Genomic DNA, 20359 nt, shown 5'->3' with positions numbered 1-20359 from the left:
CGGCGTTGTATGCTGAAATTGTCAAAGATGCAAGCAATGGTGAATCCTCGGGAAATGATGACAGTTCTGAACATGACAGAAGTTCAGATGAAGATGTCTCAACTTCAGTTGAGGGTGATACAACTTCAAGTTCAAGTTCGAGCGAGGATGGATCTAAATGTGAATCATCAAGGGAGGTTATTAACTCTGATGCAGAAAGGCCAACACCTGAGAGTGATTCCAGTCAGGTATGTGATTCTAAACCTGATTCTATTTCTGCTGTTGTTGAATGTGCTAAATGTCTAGAATATGCAGAAAAGGAAAGTCTTTTTGACATCACACACAAACACAATCAAGAATTGATTGTTGATCTGTCTAAAGCAACTGAGGCTAACTTGTTTTTAACAAGAAATGAAAAAGAGTTTAAAGCAACAATTGCGTCATTAAAACATGATGTTTCTGAACTTCAAAAAGCTGTTTTGAGAAAACAACATGCTAATAATAATTTAATTGACACAATTGAACAACAGATGGTAGAGTTAGCCACAGTCAGGTGTGAATGTGAAACAATCAAGCAGAAATTGGAAAGCTATTCCAGTTCCCGCTATGTATTGGATCACATTATTGATGTTCAAAAGAAAAAGAAGGATGAAAAGTACATTGGTGTAGGATACAAATCATGTCCTCCACCAATGAATCATAACTACTCCAAGTTGCCTAATGACGAGGATATGCCCCGTTTTGAACCTACAGTGCCACTCTGTCTTGATGACTTTGCAGTAGGCCTCGGGTTCACAACTGGTACATCATCCTCGGGGCAATCTGAGTCTGAGAATGTGAACAATTCATCGTGTGCTAAGGAACAGAGTCCTCCCATCATTGAGGATGCTGATTCTTCTGATGATGAATCTGATGATACCATCCCAGCAAAGTCTGATGCGGTAGTCAAAGATGATGACATACCTCTCGAGAATTACATTCTATGTGATCCTCCTGCAAAACCCGCTAAGACTGTTGCAATCGAGTCCTCGTCTGCACAAGAGTCGGAGGGTGTGAACTTGCTGTACACTCTTGTTGGTGATGATAAAATCTACTCTGACAAAGATTTTCCTATTAAGAATATTAATCAATCTTTAATAAGTGAAGTCTTTGAAAAGTCGACAAGTAAGTTTTTGGGAAAGGCAGGACCACATGTTACAGTTACGCAGTGTCCTCCTATTCCAAAGGCCGAAATTCGAAAACAATATGGAAATCAAAAATTACCAACAGAAAGGAGGCAGCCAAATCATACCAAACCTAAGGGAAAGGCACCGACTCAGGGTCAGAAGAAACAGACCCAAAAGAAAAACAAGAATGTGAACTTTGTGAAATCTAAGGGAACGGACAAAATCGAAACTTTTGAGAACAAATCTAACTTAGATATTGTTAAACAAGCAACAGTGTTGAAAATAAATGATCCAAACTGTTCAAAACCTAGTACCTCGGAATCACAAAGTTCATCATCGTCAGCAAGACGATCACATGATGCTTCGGGGATTGTTGAACGAAGATATTGTTTTGAATGTGGTACAATTGGACATATAATTCGAAATTGTCCATATCTTCATAAGTTGAAAGCAAAGGTTGATGATCCCCGTGAACAACATCATGCCGCCCAAGAGAATAGAAAAGGCAAACAGGGCGAAAACAAGAAAAAGGATCGGAAGATAAACTTCGTGAAATCAAAAGGGACTGATAAAATTGATACTTTTAAAAACAAATCCAACAAGGATTCTGTTAAACAAAGTAAAATTTTGAAAAGAAACAGTCAAAACAACTATACACAGCAAACAAACGGTTGTGATGTAGGACCAAGTACCTCGAGATCACGAAGTTCATCATCCAGCTATTACAGTTATGATACTCCGAGGTTTGTTGAGCGGAGATCATGCTTTGAATGCTGTGAGTATGGGCACATTGTTAGAAACTGTCCATATCTCAAGAAAGAAAAGGCAAAGGTTGATCCCCCCCCGTGGTAACAATTACCATAGAAGATCTGTTTCACCAAAACAGGACCCTCGTCTTGTTAAACAACGAGAAAAGAAACAGAAAAAGAAACAAAGAAAAGAAGTTGAAAAGGCTTTGAAACCGGAGGTTATCCAAACAAAATCTGTTAAATCAGATGTTAAACATGAAAAACAGAAAGAGATTTGGATACCAAAACCGGTAACTGTTTCAGGGGGAGCTACATCAATTCCGAATCATCGGGAAATGGATGTTACAATTCTCGATGATGACGGACGACCCAAGTCTGTGAAGGCTTGGGTCCCCCTCTCCAACTAATCTCTGAGTGAGTGTGCAGGATGTTCCAGGAGGAACTATTGATAGTTTTAGGATTGTTGATAGTGGAGCGTCCATGCACAAGATTGGCGACACATTACTCCGAAATATTGTTATATCTAGGAGAATGTTGTTGCCATTGATGGAGAGAGAGAGGAAAGAAAAAGAGAAAGAAGAAGAACGTGGTTGAATGAAGTTGCAAAATTCGTCCAGATGAAGAAAGTGCCAAAATTTTGTTTGTTATGGTTTTTGATCGGGTTCTCAGGAAAGAATATAATGAACGATGTGCAGATGCCGTGGTGTAGATTGAACATCCGCACACCGCTTCTGAAAGAGAAAGACAAAGACCTTTCGCTGGTGTAATGTGGAAGACCAGCCGGAACCAAAGGTTTTTGATCGTGTTGCTGTGAAGAGATTTTTCAGTAGCTACAAAATCGACTTTGAAGTCCACATCCAGTGGATGTCCAGTTTGGGAGAGTGCTCCGATTCCTTGCAATGCACGAAGCAGTTGCAGGATACGGTTTTTAAATTTCTAATCTCTCCCATACTTGTTGATTTTTAGGCTGCTATATGAATTATATCGTCTCGTACAGCACTCTTTGGCCTGACACGTTGATCTCGAATATCACCTCACACGTGATTGTTTCTTTATGAAACTCGTCAATGTTGTTATGGTCCGCACCGCTTACCGACGTGCCAATTGATTTTCCCAAAAATTCGATAAATCTTTTCTGATAAAAACTTAATTTGGGTAACCGGCATTAAGGTCAAGCAAGAGTAAAACCAACATCGGAAAATCATTTTTGTAAATATACTTTGTGTGTTTCAATTTATCTTAGTTTATTGATTTTAGGGGGAGTAAATCCAAATATCTGAAAATTCAAAAACATCGAAAAATTTCAAAAACACAAAAACAATAGAAAATCAAAAATGAGTTTCCTGGCGAGCAAAAGAGAAAATGATAGTACATCAGTGGTCTATCCAAACCTCTTTAAACCCTAAATGAAAAACGATAAGCAGCTCTATATAAGATGTATCGGTAGGCTCACAATCATTTTAAAGTGTGCAGGGTGATATAAATCTTAAACCGACTGAAGACCAGGTGGGAACCATTCATTGGCATATGGTCTTAGTACCGAAATTTCGTTTGATAGATTGCCGAGGTTCTGAGATATTCGGTCTTTATGCTGCTTATCATCTGGGTATCATGGTTGCTTCTATAAATAGACTAAGTCTAAGTTCTTCCATGATACTATACATACGTGTACATAATACATATTGCATTCGACCTCAATAAGTGATCAACAATCACATGTCCAAATCAAATAAGTGATAAAATATCACATTTATCCGGGAGTCAAGTTCGTCTCTCTGCTGTACGAAAGTACTGACCTGTTCACGGACTTGCTCCTGTGCCCTCATGCATATGAAAATCAAGTTCCTCATCAATAAGTGATTCTATCACAAAGGGCTTGTTTTCAAATAAAAAATAAGTGAGAATCTCACATCATATACGGTCAAATAGATGATAATCGGTATACTCACCGGTAAGATGAACCCTCGTGCATACCTTGATACGGGAATGTGTCGTGATGTGGATGAACACCGATCGGTAAGTATAAATTATACATTAACGTATCCTCTAACCATGATTACATCTGATAAGTTGAGCTTAAGTGGACAACAATACCGATAATTGTTATAGGATGCTTATCTTAATGTTAACTAACTGAACAACAAGAGCGTTTTGGCATGACCGTACACTGATATGATTCTCTTACCCTCGAAACTCGCAAAAAGAATGTATGTATATATTTATTTACTGCTTTCAGTATTTACAGTTAGAAAAGTCAAAAATACCAAAAAGATTTTAGGTGTGTTTTAATATAAACTTTATAAAAGCCAAAAAGATTTTATTTCCAATTTATTTTCGATCGTACGATGTTGGAACTCGAGTCTTCGTTGCCTGAATCCTGAACGAAAACCGAATTGACTAAATCTTCATAAACGGTCGAAATTTGCATGTTTTGAAAGTTGAAATCTGAAATTGATAAATTTGAAAAAAAAAAAAAACTTTCAAACTGTCGGACAGTGTTTGATGGTGACATGGTCATCCGTGTGTCACTTGTTTATGATGAACTATATTCCAAGCAGTTGTTCTCATTACGCGTTTAGATTTCTTGCATGTGCAGATTCTAAAGGCTAGGAGAACATGGTCGATGACAAAGCTTTGGAATGAAGACACGACATGAAGGCACTCAAATGATGAAGATGATCGAGTTGCCGCTGACCATCGTCAACACCACAAGGATCTCACTTCATAAAGATAAAGTATTTCACGAGCATAACTCAAGGGGGAGCTTATGTTAAGGGGGAGTTTGTTAACACACTTCCTACATGATACGGGTAGTTTGTTGATACACTCTCTGCTTTCAATACGTGAAGACTTTGAAGATCCTCCGACATTGAAGACTTGAAAGGACATCAGAGTTTTGAGAACTCGAAGATCAAAGACCATCGAAGTTCGAGACGAGTCTACAACTATAGAAGATAAAGACAAAGCTACAGCCAAGGGGGAGTTTGTTGATGCACTTGTGTCTGTACTTTGTCTGTATTCGGTCTATATGTAAACGATGTCCTTGTCAGTCCTGTAAGTTGACCAAGTCAACCGTCCTCCTGGTTTGACTTGGCCAAACAGTTTGTGAAATGTTGTAAGATGTTCTGTGTCGAAGGATAGCTCATCGAAGGATATTGTAGATCCTTCGATGACCTCGAAAGATAGGCTACGAAGGATACTGTGAGACTTCGAAGGATATGCAATCCTTCTAAGTATTTGTGGATCCTTCGAACACTTTGTCATTGATAGATGATCCTTCGATCATCTATCGGATCCTTCGGACCAGACATCAGATGCTGGGTATATAAATACCCATGTAGTGTGTTGTTTTGTGTGGGACTTGAGAGGCTTGTTAGATAGATGCACACATAGAGAGAGTTTGAGAGCATTCTATCAAAACACACACACACACACACACTAGAGAGTTTGCAAGTTAGATTTGTAAACATTGTGCTTGTAACCGGAACCTTCATTCGTATTAATACAGTGGTGTTAATCGGTGAACCCTTGTGTGTTTGTGTTTATACTTGTCTCATCCCGGTTTGCTTGCTAGCTTGGATTCCGCACTCGCTAGTGGGTTTGTATAACAAGGTTTAGGTTCGTCATCCTCCGAAGAGGGACCTACACAATCCAGACTACCCAACAACCAGGTAGGTGATGTCTCTCCTCATGAGCCTAATACAATAGCGCAACGTCGTGGCTCGTTGGTCTACGTAAGAATTCCCCCAGCATACATTCTACAGACCGTCTCGCAGAAATAATCAAGGCACTCACGAGAGGTCCTTTCAGCCATATTTAAATACTCGTCGTTTTCGTCTGGTGGGTTACCGATTGCAAGTTGTTTAATCGCAGAAGTAACCTTTTGCAACGGCGTGAAACTTTTCTTCATTCTCCCGTCCAAGCCCTCTTGAAACCACTCGTTATTCGCTTCCACGTCACTAACAATTTTAGGAACAAAGACTTGGACATACGAAAACTCTGACGAAAAATATCGGCATTAAATTTTGGATTATCGACAAAATAATCGGCCATGAGTGTTTCGTGGCCTCCCACACGGTCTCGACGGACAACTTTTTTTTACTAGACGATGCCGTGTCTAGTAGCTCCGCTTGTTGGATGGGATTCTGGAAGAAAATTAAATTACTATCGCTTGACGATGAATCTTCATCGTCGGGAAAGTCGGGCAGGAGAGAAAAAAACGGGAACTTGGAATCCATTTTTTTTTAAAGATTGGGTAAAAAAATTAGATGAGTTGAAGGTTTAGGAGAGTAAAAAATTTAGATGTTTTGGGTTTGAAAAATAAAAAGATTGAAGTGGGTTAGTATTTATAGGGTTAGGAGAATTTTTTTTAATATATAACGGCTATATAGCCGTTTGAAATTGGAATCTCTCATCGGTGAACATCCACCGCTCCCCATTGCCCGCTTAGCATTCCCGAGGGGTCGGCGGCGGTGTTCCCGCTCGGGGACTCACCTCACCGCACCCCTCCCCGCAAAGCGCCCCGGACACCCTAATTGCTGCAAATGAATCTACTCCTAAAAAACAAAAGGGAAGCCAAAAACCACTTTACCGGAGTGACACAACACACAAAGTGTTAAGTTGAGAGTGATGAAAGCCAATGTAATAGTTGAGAGTGACAGCGACAAATACACAATAATTGAGAGTTATAAAATCTAATAACCCATAAAAATAAAAGCAATAAAGTAGGTCGGTATTATCTTAGTTTAATTTAATTTCATTTATTTAATAACCTTACAATGAACGTTTCACACATGTAAACTTGTATAAATGTTAGCTACTTTATCAACCGATGCATTTCTTAGACAATGGGGTATGGGGTTCGCCCCCTCCCGTCTTTGCTCGTTTCCCTCCGTCGCACACCGCTCCCTTGGGGCTCGGCACGTTGCTAGCGTCTTCTCCAGGATGTTTGAGACGATCCAAAAGGTGGCCCCCCATTAATTGTGTGTATTGATTTGTGATAAAGTGGGTCCCTCAGCTAGTTGATGGTCCATCCTCCACACCCTTGGGCAGTCCCCAAAGGGATGGTCCTCCTCCCGTGGTGATGTGCCGCTACGTGGCGGGTGGTCTCCAAAGAGACTAACCAAACCACACCCAATGGTCTTATTTTATAGAGTTATATGTTATTTTAGTCTGTCTGGTTTGGTCCATTTTGTCAATTTAGTCTAAAAGTTTCATTTTTCGCATGTGGGTCCAAAAAGTTTCGCCGTTGCCATTTTAGTCCACTGGGTTAACATAATCCATCTTTCTGTTAAGGAGAAGGGTAATTCGGTCATTTTATATTGTCGAATTGCTATTCTAGTTAACAGAATTACATATAAAATAACCGAATTGCCGTTCTCGTTAATAAAAAATGGATGAAGTTAACCCAATGGACTAAAATGGCAACGATGAAATCTTTTTAAACCCATAAACGAAAAATGAAACCTTTGACTTAACTGATAAAATGAACCAAAACAAACCAAAACAGATTGTCTAAATTACATTTAACTCTATTTTATATCTTGATTTCATATAATACTTCAAATCTAAAGAAGTTCTTCAACCTTTTCCTTTAAACAATTTATATATATATTTCCATCATATCTGGTTGATAGATACATCATTCAAATAATCAACTTTAAACTTTCAATTAACAAACATAATCCATTATTAAAGTAACAAAATCCTGATTTGAAACTTATTAAGCCTCACCGTCCTACACTTTGGGTAAAATATTACTTATTTATTAAATATTAAATATTAAATTAATTAAATTAATTATTACATTATTTTATACAAGAATATACCCATCGTCTACATCAACCCATCTGCATAAAGACACTAGAAACACGACCATCTGTTTCCGACATATAATATTCTCATTCTCATCTATTTATTAATAATAATCCCCATTGAAATCTTGAAACTTTATGATATAACAAACTCATCTTCCTACTCCATTACAGATTATATAATTAAACTTACCTAAATTTCCCACCTTCAATATTACCGCCCCAACCCAATCTATATCTTTATGTATATACAGTCACACACCACCATTTTATTACTTTATTATTCAAAGATCTAAAATGGCTGCTAAAGATTGAAAAAGATTGAAACTTGGAGTACTTCAGAGGTTTTTGACAGTCTTTAATGGCTTAAAATGCCTAAAGTTTTCTGGGATTTGAAGTTCAGATTGATATATAGAGAGTAAGTTGTTAAAGTTGTAATCTTTTTCTGTTATGGATTATTCATAATAGCTGAAAAAGATTGGTGTTTTTTCGGGTTTTTTTTTTTTTTTTTGGGTTTTTGAGGGTCTTTAAGGGCTGAAAATGCCTAAATTTTTCTGGGATTTGAAGTTTAGATTGATATATACAGAGTAAGTTGTTAAAGTTGTAATCTTTTTATGTTATGTAATCATAATAGTTGAAAAGATTTGGTGCTTTTTGGGGGTTTTTTTTTTTTTTGACTCAATACATTATGTTGTTGTTTAACTTGTAGTCTTTTTCTATTATCTAATCATAATAATTGAAAAAAATTGGTGCTTTTTTGGGATTGTTTTGATTTCAATAGTTGACCCCCACTCCCTTCATTTTCATTTTTCACACATTTTATGCATCTTAAATATCAAATACCAAACAAGCAGAGAAGTTAGGAGAGAAAGTAAAGGAGATTTTGGTGAAATTTAAGTCATGATTTGAAGGAGAGGGTCCATGTTCTTGTCACGTGCTCTTGCTTCCCTACCCCATAACTCCATATTCCATAACTTCTCCACATTCTTTTTTATCTTTTTTATGTAAAAATTGTTGCTTTTTTCAATCTTGATTTGCTTCTGCCTAACAAAGATTGTTAATTTAAGGTATTTTCTTAATCATATATTCATATGTAATGTTGGGTTCATTTAGCATGATTTTAAAAATTTTTTCTACTAAATTCTTGACTGTTATATGGCAATCTTGTTTATCTTTTTGTTTCTTTTATGTAAAAATGGTTGATTTTTTTCAATCTTGATTTGCTTCTGCCTAACAAAGATTGTTAATTTAAGGTATTTTCTTAATCATATATTCATATGTAATGTTGGGTTCATTTAGCTTGATTTTTAAAAATTTTTCTACTAAATTCTTGACTGTTATATGGCAATCTTGATTATCTATTTGTTTCTTTTATTTAAAAATGGTTGATTTTTTCAATCTTGATTAGTGTAAGCCTAACAAAGATTCTCACTTTAGGGTAATTTCTTAATCATATGTAATGTTTGGTTCATTTAGCATAACTTCTAAAAATCTTTCTGCTTTGGCAATCTTGATTCTCTTTTTCTTTCTTTTTATGTAAAAAATGGTTGCTTTTTTCAATCTTGATTGTGTAAGCCTAACAAAGATTATCACTTTAAGATAATTTCTTAATCATATGCAATGTTGGGTTCATTTTATAATTTAGCATGATTTTTAAAAATCTTTCTACTAAATTCTAGACTGTTCTATCATCTATAGCAATCTTAATTTTTTTTTTTTTTTTTTTTTTTTTTTTTTTTTTTGTAAAAATGGTTGCTTTTTTCAATCTTGATTACATATACCTAACAAAGATTACCACTTTAAGGTGATTAGCATTATACTTTATCACATGTAATGATGGGTTCATTTTTGCATGTTTTTTTAATAATTATTCTGCTTAAATCTAGACTGTTATAGGGGTGCTAAACGGGTCGTGTTCGCGGGTTGGTGGGTTCAACCCGGCCCGGACCCGAAAAATTTACGCGAACCCGACCCGAACCCGAAAATCGTATCATACATATCAACCCGAACACGACCCGAAATTTCGTGGTTTAATCCGAACATGACCCGTTCAACCCAAATTTTTAAATTTTTTTTCTGAAATTAATATACTAAAATTAAAATTTACTTTAAAAACATAAATATATATAATAATATCATATTTAAATTATAAAACCTATGTTAATTTCTTTTTTTAAGTTATAATCATGGCATAAAATACATACCCTATTAAATTTATGACATAAAATATATTGTAAAAAAATATAATATAGTATAAATATGTTAAATGGGTCAACCCGCCAACCCGACCAGGTTGACCCGAACCCGACCCGTTAACCTAAACGGGTTCGCGGGTTCAACTTGGAATTGACCCGAACCCGTTTAGACTAAACCTAAACCTAAACCTGCGAATTTCGTATTAGGTTCATGTCGGCTTTTCTGATCGTATCAGAAATTCACACCCCTGGTTATATATGATGATGATGGGTTCATTTTGCATGTTTTTTTAATAATTTTTCTGCTTAATTCTAGACTGTTACATGTCAATCTTAATTGTGTGTTTAGCTAGGTTGGTGAAAGTTTGGTACCCATCAAGAATTATGATTTTTGAACATGCTTGAGTGAGTGAGAGAGTAAAGTGGTCCTCAAAACAGCCTTGAATCTTGTGGGCTCAATTTTCCTGTGATTGATCTGATATTATCATAATATGATTGTCGTTGAGTCATGTGATTGTGATCTCTCTTTATTTGTTTTTGTCTCTAGAGTAAACTGCTATTTTGGTCCCTGAGGTTTGGTCACTTTTGTCACTTTAGTCCAAAACTCAAACCTTTTGCATCTGGGTCCCTGTGGTTTCAGTTTTATTGCCGTTTTGGTCCAAAAGTGAAATCAGGTCATATTTATCTTATAAAATCCTGCTATTTTTGTCATTTTCATCAGGGGCAAAATGGTCATTTTGATAAGATAGCAGGATGGTTAGGAAAAATGGTCATTTTCCTCAAGGGCAAAATGCTCAGGAAAAGGACAAAATAGCAGAATTTTATAAGACAAATATGATCTGATTTCACTTTTGGACCAAAATGGCAATAAAACTGAAACCACAGGGACTCAGATGCTAAAGGTTTGAGTTTTGGACTAAAGTGTCAAAAGTGACCAAATCTCAGGGACCAAAATGACAGTTTACTCTTGTCTCTATATGGTATATATATATATATACACAAATTAATTACACTTGTATAATTAGGGGGAAGGTGAGATTAGTTAAATCTAATCATTAACCCATCCACTTTTTTCGATTTAATTCGGGTTTTATTTTTGTTGTTGAAAAGGGTGTTTCGCAAGGGCGGACCTAGTAAGAGTCCAGGGTGGGCGGGCGCACCCCCTGAAAAAAAAAATTAGTGTATTTTATAAGGTAAAATTCTCCCCGCACCCCTTGAAAATTTGGTTAAATCCCTTATTCGCACCCCTTGAACCATTGAAAATTTGGTTAAACCCCTTATCCGCACCCCTTGAAAATTTTTTCTAGGTCCGCCACTGGTGTTTCGTGTTCGCGAAAGTAGGAGCACATTGAGCATGACTTATGGGTTCATAAATTTTTTTTTTGAACGGCAAATCACTTTATATATATATAAAGAGCCAGCTAGAAACCGGGAAACAAAACAGGAAAAACAAAAAACGACATGAATTTTATTTATTGAATAAAATGAAAAAAAGTTGAAATCTTTATCTTTTTGTTTTCAAACTTATCACCTATGGAGCATAATCATGGTGCCAATTTCACTTTTAAATGAGTGGGGACTGTACTGTTTACATCAAGTTCTTGAAACAAAGGTATGGGACACCACTAGTTGTTGGTTGGGGTTGGGGGGGGGGGGGGGGCTATTAGCAAATGGGTCAGGTCACACTTTCTTGAACCTTAAAAAGCAAGTTTGGAATAGAAATCTTAGCTGTTTTCATAATTTGATTTGATTTTTTCCAAGATTTTTTCAGTATCAATAAAAAGTTTCAATTTTTTTTTTTTTTTTTTTTTTTTTATATCATTTGATTCAGCTGGGATCTGCAGTTCGCGCTTAGTGGCTTTTGCGGTCAATTAACGAAACCTGCGAATTATGGATGTTGAGAATGAAAAATGCTGGCAAAAATCTAAGGTATGCTCATTAAAGTTATAATTTTTCTTTTTTTTTTTTTGCTTAATTTTGTTATTTACTTATCTTAACTTATCGAAATTTGTTTGTTAAACGCGTTTAGAAGGATTCATGGAGGACGACGCTGCTGTTAGCTTATCAAAGTCTCGGTGTAGTCTACGGTGACCTCAGCACGTCTCCTCTCTACGTTTATCGAAGCACATTTGCCGAAGATATTCAGCACTCGGAAACAAACGAAGAGATTTTCGGCGTACTTTCTTTCGTTTTCTGGACTTTGACACTCGTCCCGCTTTGCAAATACGTGTTCATAGTTCTCAGAGCCGATGACAACGGCGAAGGTAATTAACTAATTACCATTACCAGTTTTCTTTATTTATGAAATTCCCAATTTTTTTTTTTTTTTTTTTTTTTATAACTGTTTAGTTGATGTTTAGGTGGTACATTTGCACTTTATTCGTCAATATGCCGGCATGCTAAAGTAAGCCTGTTACCAAACAGACAGGTTGCGGATGAATCGTTATCTACGTATAAGTTGGAGCAATTGCCCGATAGGGAATATAATTCGAAAGTGCGAATGTTGCTCGAAAAGTACAAGTTTTTGCATACCGCGTTACTAATCTTGGTTCTTCTTGGCACTTGTATGGTAATCGGAGACGGAGTTCTAACTCCCGTCATATCGGGTAAAGATTTAAGTTCTTGTCGAATTTGATTTTCTATGCGCGTTTGAAGTTTACGATGATTAGCATAATGTGTGTCTTTGTTTTGTGTTTGTAGTTTTCTCTGCGGTTTCTGGGCTCGAGTTATCGATGTCTAAAGGTCATCATGAGTGTGAGTTTTGAAGCTCCCTTTTTACGGTTGGCACCATTGGGGGGGGGGGGGGGTGTTCAGTATTCGATTTGGATTCGAGAAATTCGACTCAATTCGAATTAGATTATTAAGCTTCGAATTCGGTTTTAAAATATTCGAGTTCGATTTGATTTGAGTTTGAGTAAGTAATCGAATTCGAATTGAATACGGATTTGTGATTTTTAATTTGATTCGATTCAAAATTCGAATTAAAATTATACATACATATCTTTTTATATTTATATATACATGAATATTATATACACACACATATGAAGAAAACCTTCTAAATTTAAGTCCAACTCTAAAATCCATTATAATTAGTTTGTAACAGTTTAAAAAATAAAAGTAAAAGAGTAAATTGCCATTTTAGTCCCTGAGGTTTGGTCCAAATTGCCATTTTAGTCCAAATAGTTTTTTTTTCTCCTCTGGGTCCCTGACTTTTCCATTTTATCACATTGCCTAACTCAGTCTAAAAATCTGGTTCTAACCAGGGGTATTTTTGGCATAACTGTTGTGTAGTGATAACCAGGGGTAGTTTACAACATAATTTATAAACCTCATAATAATTTAATGCCAAAAATACCCCTGATTATAACCTGGTTTTTAGACTAAGTTAGGCAATGTGATCAAAATGGCAAGAAAAAAGAAAAGTGAGGGACCCAGAGGAGAAAAAAAAACTATTTGGACAAAAACTCTGGGACTAAAATGGCAATTTACTCAAAGTAAAACAATTTATTATTATTTACGGTGAATTTGAACGAAATAGAATTTAATCAAATTCGAGTTTCAAATTCAATTCGAATCGAATAAATCATATCTTAATCGAATTCGAATTCAGGTAAAAAAAATAAAGAGTAAATTGCCATTTTAGTCCCTGTGGTTTAGGCCATTTTGCCAGTTTAGTCCAAAGGTTTCATTTTTAACATCTGGATCCAAAAAGGTTTCATCGTTGCCATTTTGGTCCAACTGACTTAACTACATCCATATCTGTTAAAGCTGCCAAGGGCATTTTTGTCATTTCATTTTGGTATAACAGACTTAACTCCATCCATATCTGACAAAAATGCCCTTGGCAGCTTTAACAGATATGGATGGAGTTAAGTCAGTTGGACCAAAATGGCAACGATGAAACCTTTTTGGATCCAGATGTTAAAAATGAAACCTTTGGACTAAACTGGCAAAATGGCCCAAACCACAGGGACTAAAATGGCAATTAACTCAAAAATAAAAATTCAAAAAATTTGATTCAATGAATTCGAAAATTCGTTATTCGACTCGTTGAACACCTCTAAATAACAAGATTTGCATAACGCGATAATTGTTACGGGCATGTACTCTAAAGATAATTTCTACTTACAGATGCAATGATCCCAATTACCTGCTTCATATTGGTTTGCCTATTTGCTCTCCAACACTATGGCACACATCGTGTCGGTTTCTTTTTCGCGCCAATCGTGTTGGTATGGCTAATATGCATAAGTGGCCTTGGTTTATACAATATAATCCATTGGAATCCACAAGTTTATCAAGCTCTTTCACCATATTACATGTTGAAGTTCTTCAAGAAGACCAAAAAACAAGGATGGATGTCTTTGGGAGGAATTTTACTGTGCATAACAGGTAAAAAGTTCAAGGCTTTTTAACCCCTTGGTATCAAATTTACTGTCTTCATTATAGTTTGGTCAAACACAGTGGCGAAGCTTGAATTTTTCGGCCGGGGGGGGGGGGGGGGGCGAAAACGTATATACCCAAAAATTTCTATACGAAAACTACATATATAACACTACTGAGCGAAAAATTCGGGGGGGGGGGGGGCGCCCCCTCCCCGCCCCTCTTATCCTTCGCCCCTGGTCAAACATGCTTACCTTTGACTTCAAAATTGTAAAAAGCTTTTGAAATTCATGAAATTTATTTTCTTAAAGTCCAAATACAAGTTTCTGGCATTTTGTGTCAACCCGATCTGTTAAGACACGAGCACGAAACAGGTAAACATGTACACGACACGAAATCTTATCGTGTCAGATTTCCAAACACGAACCTGATAATAAATAGGTTACACGAAATGACCTGTTACGACACGAAAAAATTACTAATGTATCATACGACCTGTTAAGACATGGACATGACCTGTTATTAAATATATAAACTTTACTTCCAGTTTTTTTTTTTATTTCAAATTAGGAGCCCCACATATATTTTTTTAGAGTTAATTACCGTTTTTGTCCCTGTGGTTTGTCAAAAATCACTATTTCAGTCCATAGTTTAAAAATTGCGATTTCAGTCCCTGTGGTTTCACTTTTGTAACCATTTCAGTCCACCTCGTACCCATTTCAGTCTCTGTACTTACAGAATAAATGGATTGAAATGGTTACGAAAGTGAAACCACAGGGACTGAAATGGTTACGAAAGTGAAACTACAGGGACTGAAATCGCAATTTTTTAACTAATGGACTGAAATAATGATTTTTGACAAACCACAGGGACGAAAACAGTAATTAACTCTTTTTTTTTATTTAAAATTATAAACGTGTTATTAACGGGTCTCAACACGTTAACAAGTATTTAACCTGTTAAGACACGAAATTAAATAGGTCTTAACGTGTAGACCTGTTATAGACACGAAACATGTTCAGGTTAAACACGAAACCTGTTAACTCCGGGTAAGTTCGTGTCATGTTATCGTGTTAGTGTAGATGGTTTAACATTTTTAAGGTCAAATTAAGAATTGATGTAGGATTCACTTTGACCTGAAAAGTCAACGTAGTTTGATTGATCGATTTTCCTTACAGGCTCGGAAGCAATGTTTGCGGATCTTGGTCACTTCTCTTACGCTGCAATCCAGGTACGTCTAGCAGAATTCGAAACGATACTTTTGACACACGTGTGTACGTTATTTACCGTCTCGTGCATTTTCGCATTTTGCGCTCGCAGATTGCGTTCACATTTCTGGTTTATCCGGCACTCATACTTGCTTATATGGGTCAAGCAGCTTACTTATCGAAAAATCACCAAAACGTCGATCATATCAGCTATTACGTCTCCGTACCAGGTATATGCTCATAGGCGGATCTTAGAAGGGCTGTGGCAGGGCCACTGCCCGGGCAAGTTTTTCGGCCGTAGTTCTAATTTTCCGCATTTCGATCGAAATTTTTTATATATACTATGTTTGGCCCGAGCTTGCCCGGGCTTTTTTTAGTGCCCGTGTCTTTCGGCCCTGGCACGTTCAATGGGCAAGATCCGCCACTGTATATGCTATGTCTTACTTATACATGATCAAAACGTGAATAAAAGGCGGTTTGACTTTGACCCGAGCTCGTGTTATTTCAGAAAGCTTGAGGTGGCCCGTGCTTGTAATAGCCATTCTTGCTTCGGTTGTCGGAAGCCAAGCGATCATCAGCGGAACGTTCTCGATTATAAACCAAAGTCAATCACTCGGTTGTTTTCCGAGAGTCAAAGTTGTGCATACTTCCGACAAGATTCATGGTCAAATCTACATACCCGAGATCAACTGGATACTCATGATCCTATGCATTGCTGTCACTATCGGTTTTCGAGACATCAAGCACATGGGAAATGCATCAGGTAGGTCCCACAAACCCGTACTTACTAATAGCGCTCATAGCGAGCGCTATAGCGAATAGCGTAGCGTAGCACTCATGTCTCGCTATTTGATTTTGGCGCCTCCATAGCGGGCAAATAGCGGGATTTTAGGTTTTTTTTTTTTTTGTTTTTTTTTCTGCTTTAATATAAATAGCGGGATTTTACAGATATAAAATAGCAGGATTTTAGGTTTTTTGTTAAGCATACATATAAAACAGCTTATTTCGATATAATATACATATAAAATATTTCTAAAATTTTCTCGTAGTGTGTCGCTAAACATAAAATAGCGGCCGTTATTTCATCGCTGTCGCTACGTAGCGTAGAGGTAGTTTGTCGCTGTCATCTGCTATTCGCTATTAATAACTATGCACAAACCGTAATCCATTACGTTAAATTATTTCTCAAATCCGATTTGAATTCGACCATCTTTCGTGTTCATTTTCATTGCAGGATTGGCAGTAATGGCGGTAATGCTGGTGACGACCTGCCTTACGTCTTTAGTAATCATACTTTGTTGGCATAAACCGCCGATTATCGCTCTTTGTTTCTTGCTCTTCTTCGGGTCAATAGAACTACTCTACTTCTCGGCTTCGTTAGTCAAATTCCTCGAAGGCGCATGGCTTCCGATCTTACTAGCACTCTTTCTAGTAACCGTAATGTTCGTTTGGCACTACGCCACCATTAAGAAATACGAATACGACCTTCACAATAAAGTCTCGTTAGAATGGCTTCTAGCGTTGGGTCCCACTTTGGGCATTTGTAGGGTCCCGGGGATCGGGCTCGTGTTCACCGACTTAACATCGGGAATTCCCGCAAACTTTTCGCGGTTTGTCACTAACCTCCCGGCTTTTCACCGTGTCTTGGTGTTTGTGTGTGTTAAATCTGTACCCGTCCCATTTGTCCCTCCGGCCGAAAGGTATTTAGTAGGTCGTGTGGGTCCCGCATCTCTTCGTGCGTATAGGTGCATTGTGCGGTACGGTTATCGAGACGTTCACCAGGATGTTGATTCGTTCGAGTCGGATCTTGTTAAAAGGCTTGCGGATTTTATCCACTATGATTGGTGCCGCTCACAAACGAGTACAGATCGAGGTAATAGTTGAATTTTTCTCAAACGGGTCAAGTTAATTTATTTTATTTTACTAAACGGGTCAAACAGTACAACCAGTCGATATATATCTAACGGGTCAACTTAATTTATTTTGTTTTTACTAAACGGGTCAACTTAATTTATTTTATTTTTACTAAACGGGTCAAACAGTACGACCAGTCAATATATATCTAACGGGTCAACTTAATTTATTTTATTCTTACTAAACGGGTCAAAAAGTACGACCAGCCAATATATCTCAAACGGGTCAGCTTAATTTATTTTCATTTAGCTAAACGGGTCAAACAGTATGACCAGTCAAAATATCTCAGAAATATCTCAAACGGGTCAACTTAAATAATTTAGCTAAACGGGTCAAACAGTATGACCAGTCGAAATATCTCAGAAATATCTCAAACGGGTCAACTTAAATGTGTGTTATTTTCGCTAAACGAGTCAAACAGTACGACCACTCGACATATATCTAACGGGTCAACTTAAATGTGTTTTATTTTAGCTAAACGGGTCAAAGAGACCAGTCAATATATCTCAAACGGGTCAACTAAATTAGTTTATATAAGCTAAACCGGTCAAACAGCACGACCAGTCAATATATCTCAAACGGGTCAACTTAAATTTATTTTAGCTAAACTGGTCAAACAGTACGACCTGGTCAAACAGTCAAACGAGTTGAAAACCACCCGAAGTCAAATTTTCATTCATACAACTTATCTCATCCTATAAACGACCCATTCCAACACGAACCTATTTTGACCCGTAACACAACCCGCGAATTTACACGATGAGCCGTGCAGGTACCGACGATCATCCATCCGCTTCAGAGAGATCATCAGGCGAACACAGACTAGCGGTGGTGGGAAACATTGACTTCACTAGAAGCCTGGTTTTCGAGGTGGATGAAAGCATGCAACAAGAAAGCGTATCATGCGGGTTCCAAACCGTCGAAAGCATAGGTGACATCATCGAAATGAGCACACCTAAAGAGAGACGGGTGCGGTTCGCCATTGACGACCCTGAAGATCCATCCGAGGTTCAGTTAAGACAAGAACTTGAAGACCTCATGGCAGCTCAACAAAGCGGGACCGCTTTCATACTCGGGCATTCGCATGTGAAAGCGAAACAAGGGTCGTCGGTTTTTAAGCGAATCGCGGTTAACTTCGGGTATAACTTCCTACGGAGGAATTGCCGGGGCCCGGATGTTGTTTTGAAGGTCCCTCCTGCATCTCTTTTGGAAGTTGGTATGGTTTATGTTGTATAAATATATATATATATATCTATAGGTCTTTGTAGCTAGTTTCTGTTCATAATATTGAAACAATGAAGATTTTGGATGTTGCCAAAGTGATGTTTTTTCTGTTTGTTTTTACAAATTATACAAAGGAGTAAATTACAAAAATCGTCCTTTATGTATGTCACTTATTGCAAATTGTGTCCTTTGTCTTTAATAATTACAGAAAACGTACTCGATGTTTGCAAAACCTTGCAAGTTATGTCCTTTAGCCCTAACTAAGTTAATTTTTGTGGTTAAATCTGAACAAATGGACCCCAGATGAGGGTATTTTTGTGGTGAAATCTGACCAAATAGACCCCACATGAGAGTAAAATGACCAAAATATCCTCATGTGGGGTCCATTTGGCCAGATTTAACCACAAAAAATTAACTGAGTTAGGGTTAAAGGACATAACTTGCAAGGGTTTGCAAACATCGAGTACATTTTCTGTAATTATTGAAGACAAAGGACACAGTTTGCAATAACTGACATACATAAAGGACGATTTTTGTAATTTACTCTTATACAAAGGCTAATACATAGTAGTTTTACTAGGTAAAATAGGTTTGTAAGTTGTAAGAACAAATTTCTTTTGTATAAAGGTAGGTCTCAAATAAAAGAATTATAAATGGGTTCAAAATCATTTATAGTTTGTAGAACATATTCTAATAAGTTAGAAAAAAAATAACAAACACTTTAAGCATGTTAATCCAACCTTAACTTATTTTGATTTGTATTACAACTGATTTTTTCCTATTAAATAATAATAAATATGACATGTTATGACACGAATATGATCCATATCGTAAATCATCATCATCATTATCATACTCAGTAAATCCCACCAATAGCAAAGATAAGGTAGGGTCTGAGGAAGGTAAGATGTAAACAGCATTATCTCTACCCCGTAAGAATAGAGGGCATGCTTCCAGTGAGACCCCCGGCTTGATAGTAGTTTTACATCAAACCTTGAACCGGACATAACACTTAGCAATCAGGACAAAGACGAAGAGATCTTTATGATCTTTATAGACAATCCCTTCTATACACATTACAAATTTATGTTAAAATATGGAAAAAATGTTCCATATACATTCATTTTACTTTTTCATCTTAAAGATTTGACTTTTAGTGGTCAGAACAAACGGATTTGCGCGAAAAGTTTATGTTAAAAAGCAATTACACTTTATTCTATGCAAAAAGTTTTATAAAAAGTCCCAAAATAGTAACAAAAGAAGTGAAGAACACCGGTTTATCAGTTGATTTGAAGGCCGTGTCACATGAAATGAAATTCCCAAAAGTACAATACTCTAAATCTATAAATAAAAATTGTACCAAACAAACTCTAGTCAAACTGAAAGTATATCAATATCAAATAATGAGATTCAATGATTTGTATGATTGTTGTGCATAAACGTGTATTATCTCAAGTTTTGGATCGAACTAATCCACTGACACAAATAGTTCATGGGAGAAAATTGAGTTATTTGGGCCCGGGGGGATTGACTGCGCGAACTGCTACTTTTCCAATACGAGATATTCATCCTAGTCACTATGGGCGTATTTGCCCAATTGACACATCTGAAGGAATAAATGTTGGACTTATTGGATCCTTAGCAATTCATGCGAGGATTGGCCGTTGGGGGTCTCTAGAAAGTCCGTTTTATCAAATTTCTGAGAGATCAAAAGGGGCACAGATG

The 20359-nt window shown here is 36.8% G+C and overlaps 1 protein-coding gene across 7 annotated transcripts; it reads left to right on the top strand.

Moving 5' to 3' along the window:
* The first annotated feature begins 7828 nt into the window (after positions 1–7828).
* LOC110869029 (potassium transporter 2) lies at positions 7829–18784 on the top strand. 7 transcript variants are annotated; one of them, XM_035975396.1, is made up of 12 exons: positions 7829–8125; positions 11013–11095; positions 11734–11831; positions 11932–12166; positions 12263–12508; positions 12603–12656; positions 14037–14297; positions 15467–15519; positions 15609–15726; positions 16005–16259; positions 16731–17369; positions 18183–18784. In XM_035975396.1, the coding sequence occupies exons 3-12, from the start codon at positions 11793–11795 to the stop codon at positions 18644–18646; spliced, it is 2364 nt and encodes a 787-aa protein (XP_035831289.1). In that variant the 5' UTR covers positions 7829–8125; positions 11013–11095; positions 11734–11792; the 3' UTR covers positions 18647–18784. The 7 variants fall into 7 exon arrangements, with proteins under 7 accessions (XP_035831289.1, XP_021974019.1, XP_021974015.1 ...); XM_022118327.2 differs by lacking the exon at positions 11013–11095 and having other exon boundaries at positions 11747–11831; XM_022118323.2 differs by lacking the exon at positions 11013–11095.
* Positions 18785–20359: the final 1575 nt, after the last annotated feature.

The sequence above is a fragment of the Helianthus annuus genome, chromosome 7 (assembly GCF_002127325.2).
Source record: "Helianthus annuus cultivar XRQ/B chromosome 7, HanXRQr2.0-SUNRISE, whole genome shotgun sequence".
Classification (NCBI taxonomy): Eukaryota; Viridiplantae; Streptophyta; class Magnoliopsida; order Asterales; family Asteraceae; genus Helianthus; species Helianthus annuus.
The sequence above is the reverse complement of the archived record's forward strand: the minus strand, read 5'-3'. Positions and strand labels throughout refer to the sequence as shown.